The 17,784-nt window shown below is 39.3% G+C and overlaps 1 protein-coding gene across 2 annotated transcripts; it reads left to right on the top strand.

Moving 5' to 3' along the window:
- Window positions 1-540: 540 nt before the first annotated feature.
- Window positions 541-11,099, top strand: LOC133867281 (protein WHAT'S THIS FACTOR 9, mitochondrial). Of its 2 annotated transcripts, none has more exons than XM_062304000.1 (2): window positions 541-2,520; window positions 10,473-11,099. In XM_062304000.1, exon 1 carries the CDS (start codon window positions 594-596, stop codon window positions 2,490-2,492), a length of 1,899 nt encoding a protein of 632 aa, XP_062159984.1. In that variant the 5' UTR covers window positions 541-593; the 3' UTR covers window positions 2,493-2,520; window positions 10,473-11,099. The 2 variants fall into 2 exon arrangements, with proteins under 2 accessions (XP_062159984.1, XP_062159983.1); XM_062303999.1 differs by having other exon boundaries at window positions 541-2,528.
- Window positions 11,100-17,784: the final 6,685 nt, after the last annotated feature.

The raw sequence follows: 17,784 nt of genomic DNA, 5'->3' as shown, positions 1-17,784 counted from the left end.
CTGCGTCCCATGGTGTTTTGTTCGCCAAGGAGCAGGATTTTTGGATCTCATAATGGAGGGAGATGCAATGCAGGTAGTGAATGAGATTAATGTGGCTTCTCCTTCTATTAGCAGAACCGGTCACTTTACCCAAGGTATCAAATTAGAGCTCAACTCTCTACGTTCATTTAGAGTTATTCACGTGAAAAGGAAGGCCAATTCTGCTGTTCATGTTCTAGTAAAGACAACTGTGTTTCATGTTAAAGACTCTATTTAGTTGAAAAAAACTCCACCTTAAGTCTCTGTCATAGTTTTTAATGAGTCTGTACGTCCCTAATTTTTGACCTTAAGGTCTCTTATTTAATTATAAAGATGATATCTTGTTCAAAACAAAAAAAAAAAAATTAAGCACAAAAAAAAAAAGAAAAAGAAAAGGTTATATGTTGTAAACATTTTAAAAAAAAAAAAAAAGAAGAAGTAGAAAATAATAATAATAATAAAAAGTAAAAGAGTAGCCCAAAACAAAACCCTCCTAAAACCCTCATCTTAAGGTACCCCCTTTCTGCAGAACAGAGCAAACAAAACAGGCAGCAAGGCGCAGAAAGTTAGACCAAATGCAGTTCATCTTCCGCTCTCTCCCAAAGCCAATCTCCCACTCTCAATCCCAGCTCCTCCGCCACGGCCGGACCTTCTTGGACGATGCCGCCACCATCAAATGGGTTCGCGACCGTGGCCTCGACCACGTCGTGGAGAAAGAGAAGAACCTCAGACCCGTGCTCAACCTCAAGAACTTCATCAAATCCGAGCCCTCCAAGTCCGTCCCTATCTCTGTCATCTCGCAGAACCGAGACTCCCTCCAGATCCCTATCCGCCCCATCGACTTCGTGCGCAGATACCCTTCCGTTTTCGAGGAGTTTCTCCCCGGCGGCATCCGCATCCACCCCCACGTCCGGCTCACCCCCGAAGTTCTCAACCTTGACGCCGAAGAGCAGTTGGTTTATCAGAGCGAGACCTATAAGCAACAGGCCGCAGACCGGGTTTTGAAGCTCCTGATGATATCCAGGGCCAATAGAATACCGCTCAGTATCATCGAGCTCTTGAAATGGGATTTGGGTCTTCCTCAAGATTACGAGAAAACCATAGTCCCCGAGTTCCCAGACTATTTTCGAATTGTGGGCCACAGAGATTCTGCAAAAGGGTCGGAGGATACGCGCGCTTTGGAACTGGTTTGTTGGAGCAATGAGCTTGCCACTTCGGTTATGGAGAAGAAGGCGATGAATGGGAAATTGGGTTACGAAAAGGGAATGGCTTTAGCATTCCCTACGCAATTTTCGAGAGGATTTGAGATGGACAAGAAGTTGAAGAAGTGGGTGGATGAGTGGCAGAAGTTGCCTTACATCTCTCCTTATGAGAACGCGTCTCATCTTCCGCCGAAGAGTGATGAATCGGAGAAGTGGGCGGTCGCGGTTTTGCACGAGTTGCTTCATATTCTTGTGCCAAAGAAGACGGAGAGGGACAATATACTGTGCCTTGGAGAGTGTTTGGGGCTTAGGTCCAGGTTTAAGAGAGCATTGCTTCATGACTCGGGTATATTCTATTTGTCGAGTAAGATTGGTACCTACACAGTGGTTTTGAGAGAAGGTTATAAGAGGGGTTTGCTAGTTGAGGATCATCCATGGATGAGAATGAGGAATCAGTATATTCACCTCATGAATATGGTGAAGGAAAATAGTAAACCGGTTAGCGTTCCGGGTGCAAGTACTCAAAAGAAAAAGCAGATAGGTCATGATGAAAAGGGGAAAGGAGAGGAAGAGGAGGATATTGAAAGTGGGGAAGAACATGAAGGGGGGTTGTATGATTCATCAGATGCTGAGGTTGAGGAGGCTAGCGACAATAAATACGAACATGAGGATGAAAATGAGAGTCACAGAGGCGTTAGAAGAAATGTTGCAGATAATAGAGGAAGTAAAGCTAGGAAAATGAATTTCGATGCGAAGGTGCCTTCGAGAAAATTTGAAAGAAAAAGGGTAGGTGTTGAGGAGGCTAGCGACAATAGATACGAACATGAGGATGAAAATGAGAGTCACAGAGGTGTTAGAAGAAATGTTGCAGATAATAGAGGAAGTAAAGCTAGGGAAATGAATTTTGATGCGAAGGGGCCTTCGAGAAAATTTGATAGAAAAAGGGTAGGTGTTGAGGAGGCTAGCGATAATAGATACGAACATGAGGATGAAAATGAGAGTCACAGAGGTGTTAGAAGAAATTTTGCAGATAATAGAGGAAGTAAAGGTAGGAAAATGAATTTCGATGTGAAGGGGCCTTTGAGAAAATTTGAAAGAAAAAGTGCAGGTGGAAAACAACCTGGTAAGACAAAGGAAAAATTTCAATCCAAAGTTTCTAAAAGAGAAAAGATGCACGGTGGGAATAATGTTGGGGGAAGCTCGCAAGAGAGATCAAGTTTACCTAAAAGCAGAGGGAGGTCATTGCCAGACAAGAGGATTTCTACTTCGTAAAGATTCAGATTATTTGCTGCAACAACATGTAAGCAGGTTTGCATCATGTTCACGATCTCCCTTGTTATGAGTTTGCTTATTTAAAGCTACTTGCTTAGAATGTCTTGATTGTGAGATTGAGTTAATTGATTACATCTATAGTAGGGCTTCTATGAAGACATATACCTACAGACAGACGTATTGGAAATAAAATCGCATAAGGGGAAACTAATGTATTAAAGAGGACCAAACCCAAGTAACAAGCTGAAGGATAAGTAAAGAAAGCAACACATAAGAGTAGATAGCATCCAAAGTGCAAAAAAAGGATGAAGTAGAAGGTGGATACAGCATTGTTGACCCGTCTCAGCAAGGTTATCCTGAAACTTGGTAGAGACCCGTTCCTACCATTATCTATTTTTTTTTGGAGGAAAGTTGGGGTAAGATGGGATACAAATATTGATCTGCATTCCTAGGTCTGTGTTTGCTGGGTTGGAATCCAACCATCAGGGTTCCTTCCATATTGCTTGAGATTAGGGACAGAACCAGGATGTTTGGCTAGGGGTGGGGCAGATATAATTCTAAAATAAAATCCCCCACGAATTCTTATAGATCTGTCCCTAGGAATATGCGAGCAGTATGGTATTCTTGGTGAACGCTAATATCCTCATATTTTTCTGTAGAAAAACATTGAACGGTAAATATCAACAGAAATAAAAAAAATATTTGTAGCATATATAGGATCCATAGCGTGCATAGCAAAGTGTAAATAGTCTGAGGTTTACGTTGCGCCCACACTAGACCAACATTTTTGACATTGATAAATACATGTTTTTAATTACCCCCCCCCCCCCCAAAAAAAAAAAAAAAAAAATACATCTTTTGAAGTAATCTAGAGTAGGCTCTAACGCCATCATCTTTCTGAGACGTTTGAACAGAAACAATCGCTATTTGGTCATTGGTGAATATGGCGGTGGAGGGTGGCTCGGCTCCATCATTATTCCAAAGGGTTGAGAAGGTGGTATGGCTGTGTGATCGAACTGCGAATGGCCGCAGCTTCTTCGGTGGTGGACGAAGGGGAGGAACAGGTGGGTCTTCTCAACCATCATTCGACGAAGGTTATGGTGTCACTTGTTCGGGGAGAACTCTTCGTTGGTATGCATCGACACTGATGGAGGTCTGTATTCCAGCAACCAGGAAGCCAGAGTAGGGGCTAGAGGTGGCACAATGGTCATACAAAGAGGCGCTGGTTGGTCATACAAGATTCCATGCTCCTAGTATTGACGAGGCAGGAATGTTGGTTCGTACAATTGTAAGGGGGGTATGGGTGACGGTTGCCATAAAGGACACGTGGCAGAAGGGGAGAAGGCTCCTTTTTGTTGTTGTTGTTGTGATATGAGAATCCAGTTGGAGCATATGAGAGAGGAGCTGGACCGATTAAAAAATGCAGGCTTAGGTCATTCTGGGCCAGCTCAAAGGATGGAAGCTAGCATAGACGCGGGCCTGGGCCACATTGGGTTAGATTCTGTCGCATGCTCAAAGGTATTATGTGAGCCAGGGTTAGAATTTGGCCCAACCCCGTGTATCGTGTCTGATGACTCAAGACCCATTCCATTGTTGGTGGGCCAATCAAAAGGGACGACTTTTATAAACAAGGCTTAACCCAGAGCCAAATCCATTTCTTGGAGGGTGAAAACGTAGGTAGGGATGTACGCAATTTCAAGTTTGGTTTCGGGTATAACCGTGGATTCTGTGGGGGTTGGTCCGAGTTCTGGTGGGGCGGCAGGCATCTTGAATGTCTCACTGGTGAGTTTTGGAGCAAATTTTGTGCAGCTTTGTGATAAAGGGAGAAGGATTATGGAGATTGATGGTGATTGCTCAGCTGATGGTATCTCGTCGGAGGATACTCAGACGTAGCATCAAGTACAATCCCCAAACTCAAAATTTGCCGGTGGTCAAGTGCGTAAGCTTGCTTTTAGGCCTAGGCTACTGAGTGCGAATTCTATCGACTCCTCTGTCGATGGTGATGCTTTTTCTAAACGATCAACGAAATTGGACAAAATGCTAGTGCCTGGAGATGAACCATCTATCGAGAGTAATTTTTTGGGTTTGGATGGCTATGAAACAGATAAGGATTCATCATGGCTGGATAGTTACGACGACAAGATGGGTCGGTCGAATAAGGAAAAAGTAACACTAATTTAGGCCAGGGTGGGTGAAGCTAGCTATATGGGCGGTAAAGATTCTTCTAATCTAGACAGGTTTGATGTGTGTGGTGTAGATAAGATTGGTGTGTCAGGTTCGGAATTGGCATTATACACCAGGCATGAGCCCCTTGTGTTTGAACCTCTGAGTTGTTGCTCTCCTATGGCTTCTAGTTGGGTTTTGCATAAGGTGAAGGACATTTGACATGTTATTGGGTTTTCTTGTGAAGGGTTTGAAGTGCAATTTATGGCATTGCTCACAGTCATTAAAGCGGGTCAAAATTAGGAGGGGTGGGATTCCAATTCCAAATCAACTGTCAGAAGTATTAGAGAGTTGAAAAGATAATATTGCTCAATCAATTATGACTCTACGGGTTGTTGTTCAAGCCGTGGCAGAGTTAAGGGGAGGGGTACCATCCTTCATTCATGAAGCCTAAAATATTGTCATGGAACGTAAAAGGAGTGAACGATGGTAAGAAACGCCTTAGAATAAGAAATTTACTTGGAGAGTGGAAGGCATATGTTATTTGTCTTCAGGAGACCAAAATGGAGAGTATGTCCTATAATATGTGCGTAGTTTGGAAGGAAAGAAATCTTAGGTGTTTCGAGGATTTAGAGAGTTTCATGGAGGATATTTTAGCTTCGTTTTTTCATACGCTGTATTTTTGGACAGTGGCTTTTTTGTTATCACTGTCGATTAGCTTTGCTGATTTCCTTATTCGTTTTTCTATTCCTCGTTAAGTGTTCTCTTTTGTGTACTTCCAGTGTACTTAGGGGCGCCTTACGCTTTCAATTAGACTATATTTACTTATAAAAAAAATATGTGCGTAGTTTATGGGGGTGCAATCATGTAGATTGGTGTTGTTTATACATCAGGGGGGCATCCGATGGTATTTTGCTCATGTGGGATAGGAGGGTGGTGGAGAAAATCGATGGGTGTGTGGGAGGATTCTCGGTGGCTGTTTCTTTCAGAAATGTCGATGATCAATTTGCTTGGGCATTTGCGGGTGTTTATGGTCCAAATGCCGATGGTGATAGAAGTTATTTATGGGATGAACTAGCTGGTTTGCTAAGTTGGTGGGACTTACCCTGGTTTGCTAAGTTGCTTGGAGAGACATTTTGAGGATAATGAGGTCTTTGAGGTGGTGAAAGCTTTTAATGGTGACAAAGCCCCGAGTCCTTATGGTTTTACTATGGGTTTTTTCCAAGGTTATTGGGAGGTGCCTAAAGCAGACATTGTGAATGTCTTCCATGAATTTCACGCTAGAGGTACGTTTGAAAAAAACCTAAATGCCATCTTCATTTGACTTATTCCGAAGAAACCATGGGTCGTTGACATTAAGGAGTTTCGACCTATTAGCTTTGAGGGTGGAGTGTGCAAGATTGTCAAAGTTCTCTAGCTAATAGGTTAAAAACGGTAGTGGAGTAAGCCTCAGAACACTTTCATCAAGGGTTGGCAGATCCTAAACTCAATTCTCATTGCCAATGAGTGCATTGATAGTAGGCTTACATTTGAGGTTCCAGGTGTGCTGTGCAAGTTGGATATTGAAAAGGCTTTTGACCATGTTAATTGAGACTTCCGTTTGTTTATGTTGAAGAGATGTGGTTTTGGGGAAAGATGGCGTAGGCATATTGTATCTCCTTTGTGCGCTTTTCAGTCTTGGTGAATGGGACTCCGTCAGGTTTCTTTAGTAGCTCTCGTGGCCTGAGACATGGAGATTCATTGTCTCGATTTCTATTTGTTATTGTTATGGAAGCATTAAGTAAATGATTTCAGCTTCATCGGGCTTCATGGTGGGGTCAAGGAGTGGTGGTGCTATCAACATTTTTCACCTTTTGTTTGCGCATGACACCTTGATATCTAGCGAGGCAAATCCAGATCATCTTCGCAATTTGCGTAGTTTGTTTTTATGCTTTGAAGCGATTTCTAGTTTGAGGATTAATCTGGCTAAATCAAAGTTAGTTCTGGTTGGCAATGTAATGAATGTCTGGCTAGTATTTTGGGCTGCGGGATATCTTCCTTGCCTATGAAGTACCTAGGTCTTCCCTTGAGAGATTTGTTTAAAGTCAAGTCTGTTTGGATGACCTTATTGAGAAGGTAGAGCGTCATTTGGCTGGATGGAATAGGATGTACTTATCAAAGGGTGGGAGAATTACATTGATTAAAAGCACTTTATCTGATGTGCCTACCTACCTCATGCTTCTTTTCCCCCTTCCGGTTGGTGTGGCCAATTGCCTAGAAAAGTTGTAGCAGGATTTTTTTGTGGGGTGATATGGGTTAAGAGTTCAAATTTCACTTGGTTAACTAGACTAAGTTGTGTTCAACTACGCTCTTCTGGGAAAGTGGCTTTAGGGCTATGTTCATGAGAGAGAGAGAGGCCTTATGCAGGGTGGTAGTGGATTCTAAATATGGCAGTGCTTGGGGTGAGTGGTGTTCAAATGAGGTACATGGGTTGTATGGGGTGGGGATTTGAAAGACTATTAGGAGGGGTTGGGGGGAGCTTTCTAGCCATATTGGATTTGAGATGGGAGGTGACTCCAAAATTCAATTTTGGCATGATCTTTGGTGCGAGGATCAAGCCCTCAAGACAACTTTTTTGGACATGTTTAGCATTGCCCATTTTAAGGATGCTATAATGGCAGACCATTTAGAGCTTTCTATAAGTAGAATATTACTTTTCTCATAGCAGCTCACGATTAGGATGAGAAATGAGAGCATGATAGATTATCATCTGGGATGAGTAAATTTCGAACTTCATTTGGAGACTGAATTCAGTGGAATTTCCATTGGAAGGTGGCTTTTATATTTGGTCTAAAAAAGGATCCAACATCAATTTCTTGAAGTTTTGCTTTTCTATTGTGGGAGGAATATTTTGCAAACTCACTTATAAAAAGGAAAAAAAGGGAATATTTTGAAAACTCCTTGCAATGCGTACTCCCTAGAACATTTCCTGTTTGATTGTTTATGCGAGTTTGAGAGAGGAATGGGCCCATTTAGGTGTAAATGTGGCTTAATGAGAAAGATTTTGTGGGGGAAGTAAATAAATGGTGGATGAGTTTCTCCATGTAGGGCCTGCCTAGTTTTGTGTTGGCTAAGAAGCTGAAGGCCTTATAAGAAGATTCAAGAAAACAGAATCAGGTGGTCTTTTGGAATGTAGAAACTGGAAAGGGAAGGGTCTCGATGACATTCAATGTCTGGATTTAAAGGAGGCTGTAGATTTGTCTTAAAGGAACAAACTAGAAGGGAAGAACTTAAATCTAAGTTGGAAATGGCATCTTGATGGAGGAGTTGGGTTGGTGGCAAAAAATGAGGGGACTTGCTTGAAGAAAGAGATCATGACACATGATTTTTCCATTGGCTTGTGAATTTCCATTAAAGAGTTAATTTTCTTGGGTATTTCTAAGTTGATGGTGATTTTTTTTACTAAAGAAGTAATGGTGAAGGATCAGATAGTTCGATTTTCATAAGATCCTTTGTAAGGAAACAATAGATTGAAGATTTGTGTATGGAGGGTTTCCCTCCCAATTCTATTGAGATAGAGGAGAGGATGTGGTTAGAGTGGTCATTTGAAAAGGGGGTGGTGGGAGCTTTGAGGCACATGGAATGAGGTAAGGCTTCTTGTCAGGATGGGTTCACTATGGCTCTATTTCAGCACTGCTCGAAGGTAGTAAAGGAAGATATTATAAGTGCTTTTTTCTTCAAGAGTTCCGCGGTGCTTGTATGTTCAAGAAGCCTTTGAAAGTCTCTCTCATGACTCTAGTGTCAAAGAATGTTCAGGGACAAAAATCATATTTTGGCCCTCTTTTTATTGGAGATGCCCATCCATTCGACACTTTGACTTCGTAGTTTTATTCTGCTTTCTGGGGCATATCATCTTTGTGCTGGCAGTTTTGAATTATTGCTAGGACCATTTAAAGCTATGTTTCTCCAGCTATGGTGAGCATGTACACGCATCTCTTATTACATTTTCTTTTCTTTTTCTAAACAATCAGAGGCTGGAACTCTCTACTTGGGCATTACCATAGTAGCATCTTACCCGTTGGGCACCTGTTAGAAGTGGTCTAGACGAACCCGCAATACAAGAGATCTGCAAGCACTCCCTCAAGATGGGTCGAGCCATAGCTTGATCCCAATCTCACTGAAGAGCATATATAGTAGCAAGCAGCCAATGAGTAGAGATTAATGGGTATGGGTTTCTCCCCTTTTAGCATCGTGCCCCTAGAGACTGAACCCATGTCCTCCTTCCCACCAAATCAGTTGGGAGTAAGCTTCTTGCTACTAAGCCAACCCCTCCGGTGGTTATAACATACTAATGAATTAAGATGGATTTGGATTTTCTTCCTCCTGTTTTCTAGGGAATTTGCTTGCAAAGAATGTTGAGAGTATTTTTTTTCTTTGATGGAGATACAAAGTGCAAGTTATTCTTGATTTTCTTAAGACTTAATCTCTGCATATTCTTTACAAGTGTTGTGTGTCTTGACTGATTATACTGGATGCCCATTAGTCTCCTATTATAGACAATATGGGCAGTTATCACCAAATTATTAGAACTACCCTTTAGGAAGTGTAAATCCAAGTAGTAAACGATCTTAAAATATAAATGATTATGGGTGTGGTCCATCTCAGTTCAAGTTAATGGGCTTTACTAATTGTGTCTTCTTTAGCTAGTGGGTTTTAGTTTGACATAAATATAATAGAAAAGGCCACTGGAGTGTCAGAGAAAACTTAATTTAAAGGCCCAGTAAAGAAATATCTTTACCATCTGCAAATGCCCCCTCAAAATTGTTTATGTACACGCATTTTTGTCTTTTATTTTTAAAGACTCAGCATATGGCAAGTTCACTGCTTTTAATAGGACTGCATGTGCTCAAACTTAGGCTTACTTGGCCAAAAAGAATAATAATAATAATAATAATGAATCATAGGCTTGACATAAGCTAGGAATCATCTCAACATCCTCAGTGAGAGGTAATTCTCTTAGTGTGCTAAATTGTAAGCTAGAAATATGTTGCTCTAAATTTTTGTAATCACTTGTCCTGTAGCTCTCTCTCTCTCTCTCTCCATGGAGGAAAAATATTATTCTGATCCCTCAAATTGGAATTAAATATACATGCATAAATCACATGTATCAGAAGGAAACAAAAGAATTAAAAAACGACTCTTGGATGCTCCAACTATGTCTATAACTGCTTTTATAAATTTTGCTGATTGAACGGATCAGCTTCTAGTGGAAAAGCATGTAGGAAATGGGCAATTTTTCATATTTTGGTGATACCCACCTATATGACTTAAGCTAATGCCTCGTAAAGGACTGGAGAGAAGAGTTGAGAGCTTTTTGGTTGATTGAATATTCCTGCTTACTCTTCAATATTATCTGACCTATTTGTAATTGGAAATGAACTTGGACTTGTAAATTCCCTAGCGAGGTTGAAAATTATGTTGATTGGTTTTTAAATTACTTATGGAAAAATTATGTTGGTCGGTATTAATAGGTTTGGTATATTTTTTCTTTTTTTTGAAAAGTAGTTAATGGTTTGTGTTGTCACAGTTCTGGCATGTGCTGATATGAAACAGCAATAGGATATCATGACTAGTTAAAACCATCGACTTGGTTTATTTTATACTTTCTTTTTCTGGTTTTTAGATGGAAGCTTGACAAAACATGCGTGGGTGATTTTGTTGCCCCAATGTTTGATGATATTGAAGTGTTCACTCAATTGTGTTATGTATAATCAACATAGTTCAAACTATGCTTTTGTAATGATTCTTCTTTTCTCTTGGTTGGTGGTGATCATTTAGGCCTTTGTTGGCTTTCTGGGGAAAATGGCAATCATGCATGATGCAGCTTGAAATAACAGGTGGTGAGATCAAGCAATTGCTGGTGTGGTTATTTTGAAGAAAGGCTGATTCACGGAAGAGGGATTTCAATTTTGGTGACTTCAGCATTGCAAGCAGAGGTGCTGTCTGAGAAGCCATCTTTCTTTCTTTCGGGTAAAGCAGAATTCCTGAATGCTATAAACATTGATGGATGTTAGCAATAGAAAGCTTGGCTACTGGAAAGTGAAGTGAATACTATTCTGAAGGGGGCATCATCATCTTACAGGCCTTGGTTCTTTGGACATTTATATCCCTCTTCTGCTTGAAGCTTTTTCTTTTCTGGTAAAAGCTTGTAGGGTAGGTGGGGGTTGAAAGAAAGGTATGTAGATTGGTAATAAGAATTATGTTGAAACTTTTTTTAAATTTATTTGAATGGAAGGGCATTGACAAAACCAGTCAAAAAGATCAGAAAGAAAAGAACCATTAGGGCTAAATTTTTTTTATTTTTTTTTAACCCCTTTCAGTGAAAACTGTAAAAGGATTACAGCCATATCTGCGGTTGTGGAGCCCAATATGATCAATAAAGTGAAAACATATAATCTTTGTTTACTTTACAGATGATGCATAAAGGTTGCTCCAAGGACCAAGGTCATTGGAGGAACATAAAGTAGGGCAGATTTGTTGTTTTTATTGGAATGTTTCCCTCTAATTGCTTCACTTTGGTATCGTTAAAGCCAAATCCCCCCCCCCCCCAATCAGAGAACAAGAATCCTGAAAAATCCCACTTTATGTCGTGCCTTTTCTAGGGTACACCCATGTGACGCAAAGATCTTCACCACCAAAGATGAAGCCCAGCCAAAATAATAGTACCAGACACAAGCAAAAGGAACCAAATTGACCCGGACCCTTTGCTGGTCTTTATATATATAATTGAAGCCCACTGTCCGTACACGTGGCGTGGTGGGGGATCTCTTTTTTTTTTTTTCGTACGTTGGGAATCGTTCTCACAGCTTTTTCATGGTTATGGAAGTGAGCTTATAGCATTGAAAAGACATGTTTCCTTTAAGGCATATGTTTCTTTAAGGAATATATGTAAATTTTATGGATTATTTTAAAATAATAATAATAATAATAATAATTCATTCAACCCAACGTAGTAAACTCCAAACAAATTGACCGTTGCCTTGAGAAACCTCCAATTTGGACATCAGAAAAAACCACCCACCCAAGCAGGGCTTCATCAACACCACCCAGTGTTAAGATCCTTGTGTTTCATATGAATTAAGTTAAATCTTAATAATGTGTATATAAGCTCTTGGGCACCCTCTTCTTGTAGGTCGGTCTTTAATGGTGAGTTCTACTCAAAATTTATATCATTTTATATCAGAGCTAAAAAAAAAAAACTCTCGTCACGGAGTAGGCGACCTATGTGCTGGATAAGCATACTGGCAGGCGAGTGGAGCTGCCAAAAGAGAAATGACTACTATCGAGTCAATGTCAATAGAGTGAGTCGCCGTGGACGTCGACTGCAGAAGCGTGGTCGTATGTTAAGATCCTTATATCTCACATAAGTTAAGTCTTAACCATGTGTATATAAGCTCTTAAGCATCATACCCTTTTAAGCCTATTATCAAGGGTGAGTTTTACCCAAATTGAGAGTGAGAGAGAGAGAGAGAGAAAAAAAAATCAAATATAAAATTAAAAATAATATTTAAAGAAAATAAAACGGTAAAATAAAGAATCTATTGAAGCGTACGTGTATAGAAAAATTAGTAGTTAAAGTGAAAATTTGTAATTTTTCGGTAGCTATTTTACATATTTTGACTCCCCTTGGGTTAGACTCCTTCACGTGGCTCATAATAATTAAATATAGCTATTATGAGCTATTTTCTTCTTCCAATAAATACTTCAAAGTAAATCATCTCAAACCCTTTTGCTATAGTGAACTTTAATGTGTAATAGTTCGTTGTATCACATTAAGTGAATAAAATATTGAAGGCAACTATTTACTTCTTTTTTTTTTCTTTTTCTTTTTTAATTGATTTCTCTCTCCCTCTTCCTCAAATGCTCCATTCTCTCTCCCTCCCATACTCGACTTCTCTGTGAAATTTGCCAGTCACAGAATCAAAACTCCAAGGCCTATATAATTAGCGTGCTCTGAACAAACGGACGGCCAGAAAGAGAGAGAGAGAGAGAGATTGAGAGTCTATGATCGGAGAAGAGAAAGAAGGTGTGGATGGAAGTTTGAGGTTGGGCCAATATCGTGGGCGGCGGAGCTACGCCTAGACTGGAAGATTTCGAGCTAGCTTACTCCAGCAAGCTTAGACATCCATTGTTTGGATAATTTTGTTGACCAAAATGATATGATTGTTTTGGTAGAGAGAAACCGTGTAACATTCTTGTCCCACATTGAGAAGATGATGAGTAGCTCACATAGAGTGAATAATTTATAAAGATAGTCATGAGTGTTAAGTCTCACATTGCTTAATTACTAGGTGAAACTAGGCTTTATAAAAGATTCTAAAGAAGTTTTCAATTGGCTAGTCATTTTATGGTGTTAGCGCAGATATGGCTAACGCTTTTTCATAGGTTGTTACAAATTGTATTAGAGTCCTATAGTAACGCCATGTCATGTGATACCGGAGCATTGCATGACGTGGCCCTAACAAGGACGCTTGGGGTTTAAGGAGGGAGTTTATAACACCTCTGTCCACGTTGGGAAAATAAAAAGTAACCCACATAGAGTGGGTAGTTTATAAAAATAGTCATGAGTGCATAGTTACTATGTGGAACTTGAATTTATAAGGGATTTTAGAGAAACTTTAAATTGACTAGTCTTTTTAGAGTGATAACGCAGATATGACTAACGTTTTTCCATGAGTCATTATAGACAAGAGTAGTCGCTCTTTGTGAATTTCTTCTCATCCTTCTTTTTTTTTTGGACCATTGAAATTCAAACCCTAAACACATGCACACACAGAGAGAGAGAGAGAGAGAGAGAGAGAGATCTAATTCCCTCATATCTCTCGGATTCCATTCCTGTCTCTTAGGGTTTCATTCTGATCGACTCGTCTCCACCTCTTGTCCTCACAGTATTTTGGGGTTTTATTATCTGAATAAAACTTTTATTTAATTGTTGGGATCATGTCGGTGATCTTGGAAAGCAGATTTGTTTTGGAAAACTTAATTTGGGGGGTCTTTTTGCTTGATTGTGGCCCCGATTGAGAGAGGGAGTTTTGGTTAAAAAATATGATAATTAATAAGCGAAGTATTCCTATAAACAATAATTTTCAAAATCACTTTTCATAACACACAGTCACAAATAAGCCCACAGACTTCTTGTTCTGATCACCCCTTTATTGAAACTAGAATAAGATCGATCGATCGATCCCTCTCACTCCTTTCTTTAATTTTCTCTTTTTTTTATTATTTTTTTATTATTTCTGAGATGCTGATGAATCTTTCATCCTCCAAGATGGGACGTTGGTCATCATGGAGAATATGTTGGTGAAAGTCGAAAAAAGAGAATAATTTGGCAGTGACTCACATGTATAATCTAAGGTTTTGCGCAAAGTTGCTTTAATGTTCATCATTCCCATCCCCTATTCCAGTTTTTCAAAAGCTAAGAGCCTACCTTCAATCCCAACCATACCAGAATGGTTTTAGGACCGACACTTTCTTACACGACTCACACGAAATTATGTCGATGGGTTTGACTTGTATTTAATTAAATGGATTGGATTAGGGTTGACTTATATAATTTTATGCATATGCATCGACACGACCTAAGTCCAACACAAAATTAAATGGATCCGTTTAATTAAATCTTATACTATGTCTTGACACCACTCCGACGTACAAATACGGATTGCTACTCTAGTTTAATCTTGTCCCCAACTCTCTCAACTCTTAAAAAAAGAATATATTTTCTCTTGCTCGAAAAAAGAAAAAAAAGGGAGACGGGTGAAACTTAACCCTTCATCATAGATCTATTTGAAAATGGATTGTATATTTATATGTTACAATTGATTATATATCAATGTTATTAGGGCCCACAATTCATGTTTGTGTGTCGTATTGACTCACGGGTCAATTTGAACACAACCCATTTAAATTAGCGGATAATAAGACACGGCCGTATAACTGGCCTATTTAATAAATAGGTCGTGTTAGGTTGAGCCGACCCGACCTACATAACTCACTTAATAAATAGGTCGTGTTAGGTTGACCCAAACATAATCCATTTTACCCGTTTAAACCTGTATATGAATTTAAATGCCAAAAAAAGAGAGGGGAATTTTACTTTATATGAATTTTAAAAATGAATTTGTAGCCTTTTATTTTTAATTGTTAAAAAAATCTTATTTAATTTATATGAGTTATGCAAATCACTCTTGGATTAAGCGAGTTAACCCATTTATTAAACGGGTTAATTCGGGTCGACATAAATTGACTGAAACTCAATTACACAACATTCTAACTCACTAATTTTTTATTAAGTTCGTGTCGAATTTACTTATTGTATAATAAAAGCCGTATTACTTCCTTTAGGCTTTAGCAGTAGTAATGTCATTATTGTTTTCTTTTTTCTTTCTTTTTCTTTTTTTTTTTTTTTTTTTTGAACGTAAAAGCCTTCTTCATTGCCGGAACAAGCGCCCGGAAAACATCCAAATAGTTACAAAGAACAGAACAAATACACAGAAAAGAAGACAATTACGGCCGCCCGAAGGCGAAGAGAAACCAAGGCCAAATGTTGAGAGAAGCGGCTATAGGTAAAGAACCTCTAACCACAAAGCCAGGGGAAATCCTAGCTTAAAGCAGCTACCGGAAACTGGTAGACTGTGAATCAAGAGAAGAATTTACAACCACAACAACCAGAAACTCAAGGAAACAAGCCAGGAAACAGACAGCCTGAAAAACCAGCTCGTACAGAACACCAGCTTCTCCGGGAGCCCCCCATCAACAGACGACCTTCAGAGGTCCAAATCGGCACCTTGCGAAGCCGAAAAAAGAGGCCGTAACCCGCACGCGCGAGGTCCGGAATGAAGACCCCCGACGTGTGCTGATCACGTGTCGACCACGAGAGCTCAACGCGGTCCCGCCGAGTGACCGTCAAGACAGGAGAAAGCCGAAGACCGCCTCAGGAAGAGTCTTGTCAAAAAAGGGCCAACCGAAGTTAATAGATCTAGCTTTGAACGGCATCTCTACTGACCATTCTCCAACACCCATCTATCTCCTTGAACCAGCAACCAAAAGCCTCTGCTTGCCAACAAACGACCTCCACCAGTGCTACACTGGGAGGAAAACACTCTGACAGCCCTAAAGGCTCGGAGACAAACATCCACCACTGGGAAAACGACCCAGGGTGAACAAAACCCTGGCCCTAACGACCAAGGGAACCAAAAAACCAAAAAAACAAGGCTAGGAGGAGGAGGCGAGAGGCCTCCCACCCCGGAAGACAAGCAACACTCTTATCCCTCGCTCTCTAGAAAGGTCTCAACTTTCTCTCTCTTCAGCAGAAAGAGAGAGCTATATCATTATTGTTTTCTTTAATTACAAGTTGAAAGAAGAATCTTTTACGTCATAAATTTTGTGTAATGTATTCCGTTGTGGCCGGCCATATAATTTCAAGCATTCACTTCTATAAAATATAAATATAGGGAAACGTATCATTAGATTACAAGATATTAATAATACCAATTAAAAAAAAAAAGATATTAATATTTAATAATACCGTAATTGTCTGAGTTAAACTCTTTGCTTTCTATGTTTTGGCCCTTTTCAAAATCCAAAATAAGGTAGCTTTCTTTAATTTTTTTTAAATTATTTAATGGTTTCTTTGCAAATATGTTTTTTTCTCTTCACATTATACTTGTTTAAAATATGAAAGAGACCTACCTCCCATCTTCCCTTTTGCAAAATAACCATTAAATATGTGGAATTCATGTAGACCCATGTAGCCACTCCTTCTGTCCTGTTTGGGTGATTGCAGGACCACCCCCTTTCTTTTGTTGAGGGACCCAATCTTTCATTGAGGGTGGTCGATCACGTGATCACTCCTGTTTAGGGACGGAATCAGAAGTTCTTATGGGCAGGGGCCGGTGGCAAAAAAAAATTTTTTTGCTAGGGGCCAATAAGCTAAATTTTTATTTTTTACCTTATATTTTTTAATTTTTTAAAAATTTTTGTTTTTCCCATCTTATAATTTTTTTTTTTTAGGAAATTGGAGGGGGCCATGGCTCCTGCTAGCCCCCCCTTCCCTTTGTCCTTGCTCCTGTCATGTCGAGGGTGGTGGCGCAACTACCCATTTTTTCCATTTAGGGTAATTGCGTGGTCACCCTTATCTTTTGTTGAGGTTGCTTTAGTGACTACTCTTTCTACCATGTTGAGAATAGGTTGCGTGTCCACCCCATATATTTTGTTGAAGGTGATTGCATGCGCTATCACCCCTTTTCCGTTAAGGTCGGTCACGTGGCCACCTCTTTATCTCTCTCTCTCTTTAATTCTTTTAATTTCATTTTTTTTATAAGTAACAAATCAACTTCTACACCTAAATAAATAAAAATATGTTTTCAAAATACTCCTATAAAAAAGTGTGTGAAGTTTTCTAAAATATTTTTTGGGGTTTGTTTTGAAAACTGTGTTAATGGCCATGACCACATCTAAAAATTGTTTGGTAATCAGAGATGAAATTATGATTTTTTATTTGAATGGGCCAAAATATGAATGATAAGTTAGATTTAATTTTGATAAGGGTCTAGCTTAATTTTTAAGCTAAAAAGTACACACACATATATATATATATAACTTAATAAAAAAAACTGAAAACCGAAGGAGGCCATATTACCCCCCTTGGTCTATATGTAGTTCCCGCCCCGTCCCTGATTGGTCTATATGTAGTTCCGCCGTGATGGTAACTAACTATTATCTGGAAAAATATTTTTTACTGTTTGAAAAGAAAAAAAAAAATTCTAAAAAAGTTTACCAAATTAACATGCCGGATTAACGTACATGCTTTGCCATCTTTTTAATGTGTGTGAAAAATGAGATTGAAACATTTTCATGAATCATAATCAAATGCAATTTCAGGCACCAGTGTGAAAAGATGTTTCAATTCCCTTTTAATTCACGGGGTTTGGTGGCAATGGCATTCAGTGGAGAATTATCTATCACCATTCAATATCACCCCCATCTAAATAGGGACGTCCTGAAAAGCCTGATTTTCATACATATCCTCAACATTTTTTTTTTTATTTTTATTTTTTGTCTGAAATGACCCTCTCAAAAAAAATTA

This window comes from Alnus glutinosa, chromosome 4, assembly GCF_958979055.1.
Source record: "Alnus glutinosa chromosome 4, dhAlnGlut1.1, whole genome shotgun sequence".
Classification (NCBI taxonomy): domain Eukaryota; kingdom Viridiplantae; phylum Streptophyta; class Magnoliopsida; order Fagales; family Betulaceae; genus Alnus; species Alnus glutinosa.
This window is presented reverse-complemented; position numbering and strand designations above follow the sequence as displayed.